General features: G+C 37.4%; 1 protein-coding gene across 3 annotated transcripts; it reads left to right on the forward strand.

Moving 5' to 3' along the window:
- Positions 1-1,183: 1,183 nt before the first annotated feature.
- On the forward strand, positions 1,184-17,788 carry LOC131698660 (SERTA domain-containing protein 2-like). Of its 3 annotated transcripts, none has more exons than XM_058991552.1 (2): positions 1,184-1,379; positions 13,127-17,788. In XM_058991552.1, the coding sequence occupies exon 2, from the start codon at positions 13,131-13,133 to the stop codon at positions 13,992-13,994; it is 864 nt and encodes a 287-aa protein (XP_058847535.1). In that variant the 5' UTR covers positions 1,184-1,379; positions 13,127-13,130; the 3' UTR covers positions 13,995-17,788. The 3 variants fall into 3 exon arrangements, with proteins under 3 accessions (XP_058847535.1, XP_058847533.1, XP_058847534.1); XM_058991550.1 differs by having other exon boundaries at positions 1,187-1,629; XM_058991551.1 differs by lacking the exon at positions 1,184-1,379 and adding an exon at positions 9,570-9,778.
- Positions 17,789-18,127: the final 339 nt, after the last annotated feature.

Consider the following 18,127-nt stretch of genomic DNA (forward strand, 5'->3'; position numbering starts at 1 on the left):
TCTTCGGTAGTAGCAACGAGATAACTCATGTAGATGTGCTTTGCTGTATCTGACGATTTTGGTTGCATGCAGACCATGATACATGTCCTACGGTAATGTATGCTAACGTGTACTTGTGACAAGGCATGTTCAATCTGGTTTATGCAATGTATTTAATGTATCAATCATGGAGACAAGGCTAACAATAATAACGTCTTGATAAACGTTTTTTTTTTTTTTTTGTTCACCCAGACTACACTGTAGCCTTCTGAATTTATGAAGTAGCTCCCGCCCTTAGTCACTGTATGACTCATTACGAAAAATAACGATTTTTGTTGCATTTTACCTTAAATATACAATCCTCGTTTTGTAAACTCCAACAATCACTTTCATACATAGCCTACACTGCAGTAGGTTTTTGAAATAAAATACTCTCCCAGTTAATAGTCTCCCAGTTAAATAAATGCGAAGTATGACTGCTCTTACTACTGATTTGATTGTATTATATAACTGCTATTATCTGTAATGTGATACTTTGCTATAGCAGCAGAATGCATGAAAGAAACTGAATGTTCAAAATTCAAAGGTTAAATGTACTTCAGCTTCAACAAACATGTGACAATTTGCAAAGATCGGTCAACCAAACTTAAAACTGCCTTTATTTGAGTGACAGGTTAACCTTGCATTTGGGACATCAATGCAGTAACAGATCCCTGAAATTTGATCGTGAACCACGGCCTTAATTAGAGCTGATGATTTGTGAATGTGTTAGTATTACAACATAGCTATTCTATCGCTAGAGACAAGGTAATATAACTGAAAGCTCACTAGCTTAATAATGAATGAATTAATAACATAAGAAACAGCGCTATATTTTAGACCTCACTCCCACACTCAGCGGTACACCGTGCTTGGGTAGTTAGGATTGTGCTATGGTACAAAGTAATTTTAATCCTGTTAAATCTTTTACCCTCGTTGGTCACGATGTGTAGTCAGCGTCCAATCAAAAAAGTTTAGACAGTATGTAAAGTCACTGTCTGGCGGGTGGTAGTGACGCACATCTACATTAAACATTTACGATGGCGTTTCGGGGAGGGCTCTGTAATTCCGTGTCTTTTTATTTTAAACCAATCAGAGGACACCTCCAGGCGACCTGACGTACAAGGATCCCTTTTTACTCGATTTTAAATGGTCACATTTCAGTCCCGTGGGCGAGTCGCGTTAACAAAATATTAACCAATGGGAAATGGTTGCTAGGCGGTTCATCAAGTATGCAGCCCAATTGTAACCAGGGCACCTGACGAGCGTCAACCAGCTGAGAGTCTTTCCCGCAGTTTCTATCCTGTTAACTGTTTTAGCCGGCTTCTGTGAAACCTAGCCGCAGAGCGAGCGAGCGAGTGGTGAGAAAGATATGTCGTTAACACACACCACGGTAGTAAACAAGTTGTATCTGGAAAATAATCCTTACCACACGCACAAGAAGACATACGGGAATATAACTGATTAGGAGTTGTATTATAAATTATTTGTTGATAATGTTACGGGTAAAGCGAATTTTACCAGTCAAAGAGACACCGTCTCTCTTTTGCGACTGACTGCTGGTGTTGATAATAAGGAAGTTTCTAAACCTAAAGTTCGTTCTGTATTACGGTAAGTGCAAACTGTTTGTCACTGCTTATAGCTAAGTTGATAAAACTGACCCTTTTCTTACTGGCTTTGAAAAGTAAGTACAGTATAGTCAGTAGTGTGTGGTGCTTTGTGGTATAGCGTAGAAATAAATGCGTACATGTTTTTATACCGGATATCTTGGTGTTTAATAATGTTTGTCACTTTTGTTCGATTTCATCTCGTTTTGTTTTCCTAGTGTCACTGAATACAGTTAAAGGTGTTTTATCTGACACCGGTGTAGGCAAAAATTGAGTCAAGAATGAGTCGCATTCCCCGACTCCTACCCCAACCGAAGTTGTAGAACTAATTTAGAGTTGCGTGACAGCGTTTGAATTCAACTACGTCATATAAGGTTGGTCAACTTCCTAGTTATGTTTTGTAACTCCATGATAAAGTATGCAGCTAAATTACAGACTGATATGCTGCGTCGTTTGGGTTTTATGCTTCAATATTTTATTCACCCTTTGTTTCGTTATAAACTACAACCGCTATTGGCAATTAAATGAGAAAATATAAAATAAAAAGTAAGTGCGATGCAGTGAGCCGGGTAGAAGGTGCTTTGCTGAGTCACCCAGTACAAGTGAAAACGTTATTGTATTATGTTTAAATACAGTGATTTGGACTGACTGTCAATCAGATTTGGTGGATAAACTTTACTGACTGTGACTGTCAGATTCGGTGGATAATCTTGTTCACCAAACATCAAATTTACCTGTATATGCCCCAACAGAACCATGATGTCTACTAATTATATTCTGTTTCCATTAATTTGGTTCTGACAGGTGGGTTTTGGACCATTTGCGTAAGCACAAGAATAAGGTCATTCTAATCAGAATGTGCTTGTGTGGATCTTGAAATGGGTATGGCATGGGTGCCTTTGCTGCCATGTGACCAAATACACTCTAGTTTAGCCTAACCAGAAACACCAAGTAGTGTTACATAACATGTGTAAATGTAGAAAAAAATGGAAAAAGCATCAAACCCTTTGGAACTTTCCTGGTGTTCCAGTCAGATCACAAATATTATTCTAAGCCTATTGCATTGTGGAAGTGCTTATACGAGTTTTTCCCTATCAGAAAAAATGTTAAGCCTCTTTCACACTGGCATTCCTACCTGGTCGAGTGAATCTGTAAAATGAAGGAGCAGTTTATTTTTCCCACTAATAGTGTGTGACAAGTACATTAATATATATATATATATATATATATATATATATATATATATATATATATATATATAATATATATATATATCTATATATATATATCTATATATCTCTAAAGTTAGCAGCAAGATGGTGGATCACGGTCCCTCTCCGTCCCTCTCCAGGCAGTGGCCCACTGTCTTGTTTCGTTTTGTGTGTCTTCATACACTATCCAGATGCAGTTATTTATTTTATTAAATCTTCTCCACTTTAATCTCTCATCAATATGAAATAGCTGGTAATTGGAAGAGGGAATTTATTCAAAACAAGATAACGGTTGTAGAGCATTACACAAATCTGGCACTGAGAATGAAAGAGAGAGAGATATTCTGCCACTACAGTTCCTCCTTGTAGATTATTTCCTACAATCTTTGCGTGGTTACATGTTAAAGTAAATTTCTGTAATTTCTGTAAGTGTGTCCACCCTCCTATAGTATTGCTGATGCTCAAGTATCCCATTTAAATACTGCAGACTGCTTATGTACATTGTTGTGACTTAACTGTTCAAATATATATAAAATAACTTTCTCAACATGAAATTGTTACAGTTTTAATGGGAAGGAACATTGAATCTTGTCGATCAATTAATGGTATAGCTTGGGGAATATTAATGTTATATCTTGCTCAAATATCATGTTATACTAAAGCCTGTTTAGTGATTACTGGTATAGTAAGTTCAGGTGGATTTAGATGAACACTGGGAGACATGTTTTTTTGTTCTAGCACTGTTTTTTCTATGGGGTAAGTTGCTTGTTTATGAGCACAAAAAGATGATCTTGTTGGAGGTGAGGTGTCATGCATCTGTGGGATTATACAGGAGGAATTCTGCATCCATTCCCTAAGCTACCAAGAAACAAAGCATCAGAGAGTCGATGATTTGAAGATACTAACATTGAGCTGAACTGTAAGAGAGTCCACAGAGTTGATGGCTCTTTGCAGAACCAGAAGACTGCTTGAGAACTCAATGACTCACAACTATAGTAGGTACCCACACTGGGGTTGCTTAGCTACAGAACCAGAGATTTAGGGAATCTTTTAAATCCTGGCGGCAGACTCTTTCAAGCTGTAACAGTGGGTGGAGAGCTGGACCTGGAGAACCACTGCACATAAAAACATAAAGTATACAGATTTGTTTATAAGAAACAACCACAATATTCACAAATAATTGCCATGTAACTTAAATGTAGGGTTTGAAAAGCATTACATTACTTAAGTTACTTGATCAATTTAATCTTAAAGTCAGCAATATGGTTAAAAATATACAACACTGCATACAGCAAAGTAACATGTTTGTTGTAAACACTGCACAGGGTTCCGTAGCACTTACATTTATTTTTCTAAACTAAAATACTACAATTATTGTCAATCGAATTCAGATTAGTCATGTGGCTCTCAGAAATGTCTGCAGGCCGTACCTGTAGCCTTAAGGGTAGCTGTGGTACCTCACCTCTGCTGTATGCGTTCTTGTTGATATGTTCCTGCTACTGTTAATTTCAAATCAGGATGAGCAATCCAAGTTTTTGCTCTGCTCAGTTGAAGATCTGGGGAGGTGGTTCTGGAACACACTATCAGGTTTTCTTACAAAAAATATTTGACACCGCTTGCATGGTCAAGGAATCTGGTATCTTGTCAAAAGTTAACCAAATGCAAACCTATTACCACTGTGCTTTTATTGCTGGAAAAGCTGAAGACCAAGGCAGTTGGTGTACTGTGTTCTGTGCCTTCTGTGCTGTCCCTTTCTGAGCATGGAAAATGTCAGAAATGGAAGAAAGGCCTACTTAAAGTGTAAGTAGCGGGGTTCTGAAAAAATATAGCGATATAGGTCCCCATGTGTTGCTACAACTCTTTAAATAATGTACCTTTCATTTATCTTTTCATTAACGCCCTGACAACTTTTTACATTTATAACTCTAAACTCTGTTTCAAAAGTGCTTTTCAAAATGTCCGTACTAGTGCACTGGGGTTTGAGATCTGTCCTCTAAATCAATGCAGGAAGAGCAATAATAATAACAAAAAACAAGTGCTCTGGCTTTTCTTTTCTGTACCACATCATGGATCATTATTGCTGTTACCTCTTTGACAATGTGGGCAATAATAACTACTATCACTGCACTAGAGCAGACATTTTGAAAAGAGCTTTGAAACAGACTTATAAACAAAGTTTAAGTGTAAAAAGTTGTCAGGATGTTAACAATAAAAAGAAAAATTACAGGTACGTTATTTAAACAGGTGTAGAAACACGTGGGGACGTGTAGTGCTATGTTTTTCAGAACCCTGCTAGTTATGTGGATGTGGGCTCAACAAGGGATTCATAAACTAGTAGTTTGCTTCAGGCACCGCATCACTGACTGTCCCCATATAGGTTGTAGGATGTTCAAACTGAAAGCATGACTAACTTATTGCCACATGGAAGTGAGTCATCATATTGGGGTAGAGTCAGCTAAGCTTTTCTGAAACACGCAACTGCCCAAGTTTAATGGTAAAACAGCCCTAATAAAGACATCCGTTGCTTGTCTATTGGATTAGTCAGAATGCAGCCCACTCCTTAATTCAGATTTTATCATTGTTGTCAACAGTCACTCCCTCTCGGGGACTATTTCCTGCTTGCTACGAGCTGAGTTGCTCTGCCATAGTCATGTCTCTCAGGTTTCTGAAGTGGGTGAATACATGAAAGCGTATAGCAGGAACATAAGAATCAAAATAATAAAGTAAACTAGGAAGAGGTTGGATTACATGTGGTTTTCTGTGCATCTTCTACATATACAGAGAAAATGAATGTCTTTAAATGTTAGATTGATTATTTGAAAAAAAAAAAAAAAAAAAAAGCTGTTATAGGCCATGAAAAGCATTTTATGTAATCTGTAGTGCTAGTGCATTGGAACTTCCTAAACATTGAGGCAGGTTCATGCTCCAGGTACAAATAAATGTCCCAAAATAATTCAAACTGATTTTGTAAAAAGTTCTGTGCATGGCTGAATTTTTAAAGTAGGAGTATTCAAGTCTGTTCATTTAGCAGAATGAATTAATGACAGGAAATGGCAGGAATGGGAACAGATATTCCTTTTAGTGCCCTCTGAAATCAAAGATGGAGATTTTTTTATAACTTGCTTTAAACACCAATAAAAAAAAGTGTGGAGATCAATCTCGATAAGAAGGAAACCTGTCTGTCCGTCCATCTGTCTACTTGTCATGATGCTGATGACTATTTTTGTATTTTTTGTTTGGTTTGTTTTCTTATCTGTAAATATTTGAGTTTTTACTGGCTTTACCAGATGCAGCTACATTTTAATGTTGATTTCTTCAGTCCAAGACTTGCCACTAGAAGGGGAACTATCTCTATGACATCAACAGTACATCCCAGCTTGAACTAGGCCTATATTTTGGTGTTTTAATAATGCATTAAAATATCAGCAGGAGACTAATTTTCTAGCGTGTTACTCATTTCCAGCACTCTTGTGTTCTATTTATAGAGCTGCTGTTTGCATAAAGCTTCCCTATTGTTTTTACAAATGTATGCCATGGAAGGGACAGCTTTTCTTGCTTTTTCAGAAAGGAGCTTCAAAATTATTCTCCATTCATTACATTGAGGTTGAACCAGTTAATAGTGTTCCAAGTAGGTACTGTCTGTAACTTGAATTGACATTTTTGCCCACTTCTTCCTACCTACTACTGGTGCACCTAAAAAGTTATCCATACTCTGATGTACTAAACACATCAAAATGAGTACCTGTTTTACTTAGTTTACTGAACAGGCTGTAAAGTTATGTTTTATTATAAACTTACTGTGCAGCTTCCTGTGTTGGACATAATCTCACTAGATGTATGTCTATTTTCTAAATAACCATGATATACTGAGCATCAAAAGAAACATATTACTTATTTGAGCATCAAAAGAAACGTATCACTTAAAATTCACTAGATGTGATCGAAAAATGACAAACTCTGTTTTAGAGCAGGTGCAGTGACTTTTTATTGTGCTGATTAACAATTGACATCACGAAGATGCTGCAAAATGATCTGTCGATCTTGGGCAGGTGTTGTGACTCTTGGTCTCCCAGTTCATGGCCTGTCATTGACAGAGTGTGTCTGGTTATACCGTCTCGCCAGGTTTGAAATTGCTGGCTGTGAGCACCCAAGACGGTGAGCCACAGTACGCTGCCCTAGTCCAGCCTCCAACATGCCGATTGCACAAAAGCATTGCTCTCTTGACAGACGTGGCATATTGTTTTTTTTCTGTGATTTTCTTTATTACTTTTATTCAAGCTTGCAATTCAACAGCTGAAATCACTCCATATCCAGTGTCCAATCAACTCTCACTAATTAGGTGATTAAGTGCATATGCTTCAGTCGTAGTCACTCAAGCGTGTCATGGTCAAGGATGAATGATCGAGTGATTAAAAAGAATCATTTATATACCTTATTTTATTTTTTTTTTAAAGTGTTATAATAGTGAAATTTCTTGAAATTTCTTCTTTTGATGTTCCCATATCATTTGTCAGAAATCAGTGTTGAATTTACTGTTTTATCTAAACATAGATTGGAAACATGTCATGGGTTCCCCATTCCTCTCACTGAAACTATATTAAAAAAACAAACAAAAAAAAAACATAAAAACAATCAAATCCATACAACTCTGCGGGCAGCAACAATAGATATGTGTTCCGTAACACCTTCAATAAATTATAAACCCAGTGTATTAGAAACCGATCAAAGGACAGAGCAATTTTAGACCAAGTTTTCACATAAAACCAGGACATGGTAAATAATTGGAACCACTAGGGTCAAGTGATCACAACATGATTCAGTTTGAAGTTAACTGGGATTCTAAGCAAAAGGCTGCGCAAACAAGTGTATCATTTTAGGAAGGCTAACTTTGAAAGAATGAGGCAGGAACTGAGAAATAGACTGGGGGAATGGAAGTTTGAAATGAAAACAGGTTTAACATTATAAACATACAGGATATGTATATACCTTTAACGAAGAAGTCAGAGTTTAACAAGCATTCACCAAGGTAGGTAAATGGATCAATAAAATATAAACTAAGAATAAAAAAAGTTATGCTTACTAAAATAATGTATAATATATTAAAGCAAAATACCTGTTAGAGGAAGTTAATGTATTAAGTAATCTCAGTTCTCATAAGCAAATGTATTATTTTGTATTATGTTTTCATCAGGGAGGATACAAACCGTATACCATCACACAGTTTTTAGAGATTTTAGCCTCAGTGAAGCAGCGCCAAGAGCTAAAAAAAATAAATCACCTGGCCCAGATGAAATGTATCCCAAGTGCTTAATGAAACAAGGGTAGAAATATGTAGCGAGTAGCGCAAGAGGACACACATGGAAGCAGATAAAAGTAAGTTTAGAATGGAAAGTAGGAAGCTTTTTTTTTTTTTTTTTTTTTTTACAGATTTATCAATGCGTGGAATAGCCTACTAGGTGAGGTAGTAGGATCATAAGCACTGGGAATATTTAAAAAAACAGCTAGATTCTGCCCTATTAAATTAGATCCTCCTAGTAGAGGTAAATGTGCTAAGAATGGCAAGCCTTGATGAGCGAAGCAGCCTCTTACGTTACGGTCCAAACCCCTTCACCCAAATGCAATCCAAAATGTCTGGAGTGTAAAGATCTACCGTGTTTGTTTGTTTTATGTAACCAATTAAACATCCAGCCAGGTCCAAGAAAAGTTAATTATTTAAGTTACTTACTAAACCTGGTGTAATGGCACTCCAGATGTAGAGTTTGAGACCTGATGGACATGATCAGCGCAGAGCATAATTGTCAGATTCCCAGGTCACAGTGACCTTCAAGTGTCCAGCTGCAAGACTGGATAGAATCTTGGGAAATACACAGACCTGCGCAGGTTGTTGACTTTGATGTACCTGATCTGTGATTAATTTGGACTTCATCTCCATTTCAGATATAGCCCCTTTCATGGGCACACAATTCTCCCCATGGGCTTCACCACATTGTTTTAAATAGTAAGACCTACCTGGTGCAGGGAGGACTCACTGGGAGAGCAGATGTAACAAATCTAAGGTTACTGTATGTGTTTCACACGTTTTCAGTCTCTGCATGCATTTCTTTTTTACCTCATAAATGACACATGATTTATTAAAAATGATTTAAAATTAGGACACTTGTAGATCATTTCTGCTTTGTTCATATAATAAGTGCACCTTAACCTGGAATTGGTTCCTACCAAAAATACTGATAGGTTCAGAATGTGACAAAGGGTACATTTGAGTGTGTGTGTGTGTGTGTGTGTTTTGTGTACAGTTCATTCAATGCAGCAAATGAAAAGGTAGTGTAAACATTTTCAATAGTTTTTGGATCTCTTTTCAGATATATTCCTGGGAGGAAAGAGGAAAATAGTGAGAGGTAGCAGCACGAATAGGAGAACATATATAATGTTTTGCAAGAGGGAAAAAGGGACAAGAGTTTATGGTTGTGAATACACAAACGCTTGCATTGGACAGCTGAAGTCAGCAGTCCTGATCTGCACATTCGGGGCCCCGTGAGGGCGATTTGTCTCTGAGGAGCAAGGGGGCGTCTCCTCGGTGCAGCAGGCTCGCGCATCTCCACCTTTCGCTGTTTTTTTTTTTTTTCATACAGTATCCCCCCCCCCCCCCCCCATTTTTTTTCCTCGCTCCACTTAGCACAAAAGCTTGATTCTACGTCAGCCAAGCCCTATTCTGTGCAGTTTCTTGTTTGTCAGCTGTCTCCGCGATAGAGCGGAAAGACACAGCCGCTGCAGTTTACAAGTATTTTTGCCCCTCCAGTTTAGCAATTCATTTTGTACACAATCGAACAAGACAGCACCGACTATAACAACACTAAAAACACTGTGTACGTGCAGTTTTAATCATGATCTGCGGCAACTTTATGGTAACGTGTTTCAGTGAGGTGGTTTTACCACGAAAAGGTAACCATTTTAAGTCTATCTTTTTCTTTTTTAATCGAGTATGCTCTTGTTTATTTTACAACAAATGTAAGGCTGAGTTTCTGTACAGGTATGCTTTTCATTACATTAATGCTAGTACCGTCTAAGGATTACATTTGGCTACCGACTTGGAGCGATCTCCAGTGCCTCGTTGAGCATTTTCTTCCCCATTGACAAAGTATCGAATACACCAGCTACTGATGTGGCCTACAACCACGATAGTTTCATTGAGTTTAGGTAGAGTAGCACGTTCATTAATATTGGTCTCGCTCCAATAAAGTGTTTCGGTTCTAGAAATTTGAGTAATAAGGGCATAAACCTCTACAAAAAAACTGCCTAGTGAGTGTAGCCAATCGGGTAAACACCAGGAACCGGTTACAACGTTCCACACTATAAGGAAAGTTATTGTACATCATCGAGAAACTGCATTTAAATACTTTTACAAACAAAAATTCTAACTTCAAACCAAGCCTCCAATACTCAGTAACGTTATGAAGTTAGGTATCCCGTTAATCAAAGTTGCAGGATGATATTCCTAAGGAACATGTTTTTTTTTTTGGCAGCCGTATTTACTGTATACATGTCGGCACTAAGTTGTGTGTGATTTTTAAGTAACAGAAGTGGACTAACAGTATTTTGGTTATAAATTGGATGACTATGATTTAATAATTAATTCATCACCAACTCTGAACTGAAAGTTATTAAATCGAAAGATACTTTACATAAATTACCTTCTCTGGTAGGGATTGAATGGTTGGTATTACTACACTAATCCTGTTCCAACGAGTTATTACACAAACAGTACTTGTGTAAATTACAAAGTACAACCCTAAAATACTGATGTGTTGATCACTGAATTAATCACACTTTTTAAAGCCATGCATGTAGGTTGTGCATGACACATGGGGAACAATGGTTTCTTAATTTATTAATGAAATATAAAGTACTTGTAATATGATATTACAACAGTAAAGCAGCCTGCTTGCAGTCCTCTCTACATAATTTCTACATTATACTTTCATAGCAGTAGATTGTTTGTAATACTTGATGCAATTACAAAACACACTTTTTTAAACTTGTACAAAGTGAACATGGGACAGTAGAATTATACTCCTGAGAATGTAGCCTGACATGCATTTCCATATGATCCAGGGAAAAGAAAGTTTGGGCAGGATGTATAAACTGCAATGGATTTGTTTTGGACAACATTAGTAACAGTTATATTCATTACCAAAATGTAATTCCAGACAAAGTGGTAAATCTGCCACATTAAATATGGCATTAGACATTTGCACACCTAATGTGAACACTAGAAAAATAAGATTGATTTATTTCTAAAACCATGGTATTCATTATTCAGTTGCCCTCCTTTTTTTTTTTTTTTTTTTTTTGTTAAAACCATTGCGATTTAACCTTTTAAGTGCATGACTCAAAGATCAGATTGGTCTTGGTGAGTAATATGGACTGGTTTTACTAAGCTTTGGTGCAGTGAACACTCAACACAAGAATTTTTTTTAATAAAAAATAAGCATAGAATTAAACTCCTCGAAATAGGCTGTTTTTTATTTTAAATATGGGTAGAATGTTCATATGTAAAATGAGCAAGAAAACTAGCAATAATTTAGCTAACCACTCTCTCACTTCAAGTTCTTTCTTACAGTTAGTAGTTTGACAGTTCTTACTGAACTTGGTGCTGATATTATAATGGAAACCTCTTCCATTTTTTTGTGGTAAACCAGAGGCAAGGGCTAATTCAAAGTCACATGATGTTTTGAACAGGATTCCTATAAAAGTCAGCTGTCCATATTGCACTGCACAACACGAGCATGTAGTTTCTCTCTCTTTCTCTGTCTTCTATTCATACAGACAGAAGCTGCTCAGCCACAGTGCAGCTCCACCGGTGGTACAGTTCATGTTTTTCTTACGAACATGCGCTCTGTCTCCTTTTATTTCTGTAGCAGAGCTTTTTGTTCTGTTTTGTTTTGGTTAGTGTACTGTAGGATTGGATATATTTGAAGAGCTTGAGGTATGTGGGTGGATAGTACAACTTGCCTGGTTTCACTCTTGTGTAATAAACCCCAACAGGCTTGTTTACAGACAGTACAGAAGGTTGGGCAATACTTTAGAACAGCTTTGTTGTTGTATAAGAGTGAGCTTTGTGAACACGCCTGCCTGTAGAAGTAGTCTCTATGCACAAAGACATGTTGATATGAGTCGCCACGGTGATGGGAGTATTCCACTCAGACCCCACTGCTCCTGCAGGAGAGGAGAAGTCCCTTGAGACTCTGCTTATGAAACGCTGCAGAGCTCCTTCTAGTACTGCTGACGAGTGCAGGATTATGCAGATACACAGGAAGACAGTTACCCTAGGGCCTGACTGGGATCTTCTGCAGACTCAAAACCTATTTGCAAGTTGGTCCACAGTTTCCAATATATACATTGTAAGGGTTTAAAGGTGTTTTAAAATTTCAGTTCACTATTTTAACTTGGATTACAGGATTTATAGAGTGCCACTAGGTGACGCTGTGATTTTATTACTCCAAGGCCCCTACCCCCTTATTAGGTAATAATAGCAAGTAGAGAAAACTACCAGTTAGTAACACAATTAAGTAATTTCTGTTTTGTGAATGCCCCTTGGTAGAGTAACCAATGTTTTTAGCACATAATTAACCACATCAACAACTCTCAAGAACAAACAACTAGCAAATTTCACTCAACCAGGAATTCTGTTCCATTTTGTTTGATTCATGTACAAACAATGCAAGAAATGTTGGTACTTCTAGGTCCCCAACATACTGTATGTGGCTTATAGCAGGTGGAATGTGGAAGAACAGCTGCATGGAAGTCACTTGCACAGAACTGCACCTGGAGTTCACACTGCAGACTTGAAACAAACTCCTGAGAGAATACCATTTATAGCAACGAGAAAGGACTATCAAACACCAATCTAATGCTCATTTCTACAGTTGAGCCACAGAATAAATTCATTACAACCATGAAGGAAAGCATGCAGGTGCAATCTACACCACATCATCCTTTTTTCAGAAATGCTTTTTTTAAAGCTGTATTCAGATGTAATAGAATATAATTTAATAATGCTTGGAGCATTCCATACATGCATGCTTGCATATACAGCTGCCACTTGATTTTCCAAGCAGTTTTCACCTCATCATTATAGGGATATGCAATGCAACCTTTATAAATTACCTGTTTTGTTTTATTTATATATTTACATAGATTTATTTTAATCTAAACCAATAAAGATTCTTGGTTGTATAGTGAATAACTTAATGATACTCTGTTGATTCACTTTTTTTTTTTTTTCTTAAGATACATGTTGGGCAGAGGAGTGAAACGCAAGCTAAGTGACTACGACGAGAGCATGGCTGCTGGTCCTCCAGGTCCCTTTGACTCCAGCCCGGGTCTCCCCTACCCCCAGCAGAGGCAGCTGGTGCTCAACATGTGCCTGCGCAAGCTGCAGAGCTGCTGCTTGAAGGTGGAGCCCAGCCTTCACCGCTCCGTCCTGCTCTCCAACACCCTGCGCCAAATCCAAGGTGAGATGCTCAATGAGGACTGCAACACACCCCCACTCGCAGTGCAGTCTGACGGGAACACCTACAGTGTTGACACCAGCCCCTACATTGGGGGCAACCCCCCTGCAACTCCTGCACACATCCCTGACCTGCCCCCATTGCCACTCTATAGTCAGGCAGAAGAAGCTAACCTGATGACAATGCCATCTGATAATGGGATGTCTTCAACCGTCTCCAGCCATGTAAGAGTGGCTGGCTTTATGAAGGACATGAGCCCACCACCTGCCTTCCCCAGCTGGGCTGAGAATGAGGAGCTGGACTTCTTTTCTTCCTCCTCCTCTTCTGAGGACGAAGGTAACGATCATCCAGCAGGCTCCAGATCTCTAGATTCCCTGTTCGGTTCCTTTGAAATCCCAAATTCCACCAGCTACTTGACGGACCTGGCTTTCGATGATATCTTTGAGGACATTGACACATCCATGTATGATTCCTCAGACTTCACCTCTGTTCTATCTTTCACTGCCCCTCGCTCATCAGTTTCCCCCTCTGAAGACAGCCTCAAGCCATTCTCCACTTGCAGTTCCCTCTCCACTAATGGCATTCAGATCTGTGTTACAGACTTGAACGATCTGGACCACATCATGGAGATCCTTGTGGAATCCTGATATTTGTTTCGGTGGGATTGGGGAATGATTGAAGATTTATAATATAATTGATATCTATATTTTTATACAGATCAAGTTATTTATATATATATAATGCAACAAAATGTCTCAAATCTAGAAAATCCTGGAATACTGGACACATTTTAAAGACTATTAAGAAGAAAAATGTAACTGGTGCGGTTTATAACTAATCATAGTCTTTCCTCGACGACATTTTAAAAAAATATTTTAAAAATTAATTTATATTTATTATGGACTTGTTAAGAAACTTTCTTTTGTTTTTTATTTACTATAATTTAAAATACAATGGGAACTATATATATATATATATATAATCCTGAGGAAATGTAAACAAACCATGAAGAATGATGTTTTAGCTTTTTCGAATGAATATGAACTATTTATTTTTGTAATATTTTCCTACATTTTTAAAGGGTCTTTTACTCACTTTAAATGGTTGTTTATCAAGCTGGACTGGCTCAAATGGTATGGCTTGCACTACCTCTACAGAATTATCTCTTGAAGTGAGTGGTGTTAGTTCAGGAACAGGGCAGGGAAATCAACTTTAACTCTTTTATACAAGCACATTTGTCATGTTAATGTGTTAACTGGTCTTCTACAAGAAACAGACAACTGAGTAGCTCTCGAATGACAATGAAACAGTATTAATTGCACACAGATTCTTTATATTCAGTGTCATTTTGTATACCTTGTGGACTTCACTGGAAAACCTGAATTCTGGCAGGAGGTGTAAATCTCTTTTGCAGCTCAGATCTAGTATCTCAGTGCCAGGGAGGAAAAAAGGCTGTTACCTAACACTGGATACTTGAATTTCACTATCTGTGCTGGCCTGTACACAAAGGTATTGATTAGCTAATCCAGCTGTATTCATTTCGTTTTTTTGCTGTGTGAAGTTGTGCTGGAGTTGCTGATGGCAGCTAGATTGTCGGTACATTTCATCTGTTCTCAGAACATTTCAAGCCACCCCACTCGGGACTGCCTTTCATGCTGTTCACACTGAAGACTTAACAGCTGAGAAAGTTACTTCAAACATGGCTTCAGATAGCATTTTGCTATATGCAACTTCTGTTTTATATATGGGGGTGGTCAATCCTTTTGATGGAGAAACACCCTTTGCTTTGTGTCCCTTTGGAGACATTTTACCAGAAGAGTCCAGCAAGCAGCGCTAGAGTATAAGATCCATCCCAGTATCTATCTGTATCTAAATACTGAAACTAACACTGCCCAGTGCTACAAACTCGTAGCTATTTCTAGTTGGGATTCAGACTGGTTAAGAAATGGATGTCCACCAAATGCATGACGAGGCATCTTTTATATGATTTTTGTCCCTTAATTTTTTTTTTTTTTTTTTTTTTGGTCAGAATCATGTCTAGACCCCTATTCAGGTAAACGCATCCCTGACAGGTCTTATCATAATCTTTTTGAGCCCCTAATCACAATGACAAATCACAATGGCTGGAACATTTCCTCCAATTTGGTCTTCTGACAGCCTTGTCAAGACATCTTCTGTCAGCTCTATCCTTTTGTTTAGCTGGAATCTAAAAAAGGACCAGTTTGTTTCAGGAATGGGTAGCCTAAAATTCTTTGTTGGCAGTACCTTTTTTTAATCAGAATTGCCCTTATAATAATTTTCAAACAAAATTTTGTTATGTATTTGTAGATTTTTATTTAAAAAAAAATGTAAAGTGCCTGCATTTAGGTACCTATGCCAATGCCTTTTTTTAACCAATTAAAAAACCTTTCTCGATAATCTTAAAGTTATAGCCAGTCTCCCCTGCCTAATCTAGGATACAGTGAAAGATTGCTGGACAAGACACAGCTTGCTATGAAAGGGTTGGGCTAAATCAGTTGTCTAAGAATGCCATTATTATTATTAATATTATTTATAGACTTTTTTCCGACCAGCTGTCCAGAGAGAGAGCGAGAGTAAGCAGCCGGCTCGATCTTTGTTAGCAAAATAAAAACAAAAAACTATCAGGACCTCCATGTACAAAAGTCAATACAGAAATCTGATGAAACATCAGGAATACAACCATTGCTAGCTTTGTGTCCCTTTCAATTTAAGGTCACCTTTTGTATGTAAAAATTGATTTATTTTTAAGAAAAAATTATACAGCAGTCACATTGCAAAAATAGTTCACTTTTATTGGAAGTGTCCAAATAAGGATGAGGAAATCTGTGTTTTACTTACTTTTGGTTCTTGAAAGGTACAGGCTGAGAGTAAATCCTGCCAACACTTCACTAGGCAAAAGGTGAAACTTGAAAGCGTTCTCCGCTTGGTCTCTGTGCATTGGCTGGAAGGTGAAACAGCTCATGAATAATGTTGTTATGTTCAGGATTGGCAACAGTATACTCCTGTTCTGGAATTGAACTGAAGCTTGTTTCTGTTGGGAGTTTTAATTTGTCTTTGAGATAGTGGGTTTGTTGCCTCCAACACACAGTATCAATTTGAACACCAGGGAGCAATCTCATCTGGGTTTCACTGCAGACTGTTCATCTGACTAACCTGTCAATTTTACTGTTGTATGTATGTATGTATGTATGTATGTATGTGTATGTGTATGTGTGTATATATATATATTCCCCTCTGTGTGGATATGTATTTTTTTGAGGTTGTTCATTACAGAGGAATGAGATAATATATGAAATGTATTTAAGGGTGGTAAAATAGGAGGTCCAGTCTAGTTTTCCTTGGCAGATCATGCAAAATGCTGGTGCCATTAATTCTGAAGGGATTTTTCGCTAACCTTGTAATTTTCTAGTGCAGTTGTTGATTTATTTATATATACAGTAATGTATCCTATATAATTAGGAATTTGCTGTGTTTATTTATTTTTATTTGTCATCCAAGCTCAGTTTTAATTGGAGTTATTTGAATCTACTGTAGCTCATTTAACTACAGTTAAACAGATAAAAAAGTAAACACTATTGAAGTTTTTGTTTTCCCCTTTAATTTTATTTTGCTATTCCCTGAATGGGCTATTGCATGACCACTTTCCAGTTTACCTAATGTACGTATTCATGCTGTAACCCTCCTTTTCTCTTAAAAGGTCTGAAGGCATGTGTGTTGCCAATGGAACTTGCAAACTGGTCTTTCCTCTTAAACCATTGTCCATTCCTGTTACTCTCTTATGATGCTAAACTGAATTATCCAGATACACAAACCCTTTCACACTTACAAAGGACCTATTTCCTCTGCCAAACTATACAGTCCACCTGAGCATGTCCATCCACCTGTTTACTCAGTGTTCATGTTAGATTGAATGGTTATCGATTTTGGTTGACCTTTTGTGGTCAATCTGCCAAACATGCATGCTCAGTACAAAATAACATACACATTTATTGTACCACACCTTAAACCTTGTATTGCAATTGCTAAATTTGAGGTTGTTTTGTAAAAAATACCAACCTCCTCTAAACTCAATACTGTACAGAATGAATACTGAGATGTCTCACTTTTATCTCCGAAGTGCAATATAAATGTATCCTGAAAACAATAAGCTGGCTCACCTACCAACCTAACCTACCAGCAAGTCCAAGACATTTGACAAGTTCCACTTGTTATAGTTTGTTTCTAAAAGAAAACCTCTCTTTTGCATGATTAACATACATGTATTACCTTTTTATAAAGTTTATTCTTCTGTTGGTGGTTAGCATTTTAAATATACCTTTTACCGTGTATGTGTTGTACATATTTTTACATACTTTTTGTGTTCTTTGTATATCCTATGCAATACTATTGTAGCAGGTCATTAAAATTATAATAAAATAAATCACCTTTGTATTTTTCTTCACTATTTGAAATACAATTTATACTTGCGTGTGGTCCAAAACTACAGTCTCCAAATAATTGTTACGTAGAATATCAACAGTCCATCTGATAAAAGTTGCAGTAATTCTTAAAAGGATGTACTTCTAAAGATTAACTTTTACTGTCTTTCTTCCACGAGTGATATTGAATTCAATAGCATTCTGCCTCCATAGATGCACTAAAGCAGTACCTGCTGAGATGTTAACTAGTACCATTTTCACAATGACACTAGTGCGTTGTTGAGTGAATACTGAAGCAAGACTCACACTTACCTAATGCATCTTCGAGTGCGACTGACTAC

Source organism: Acipenser ruthenus, chromosome 18 (genome assembly GCF_902713425.1).
Source record: "Acipenser ruthenus chromosome 18, fAciRut3.2 maternal haplotype, whole genome shotgun sequence".
NCBI lineage: Eukaryota > Metazoa > Chordata > Actinopteri > Acipenseriformes > Acipenseridae > Acipenser > Acipenser ruthenus.

What these genes read in the sequence shown, in the direction of transcription:
- LOC131698660 (XM_058991552.1), top strand. Translation starts at nt 13,131, where the DNA reads ATGTTGGGCAGAGGAGTGAAACGCAAGCTAAGTGACTACGACGAGAGC.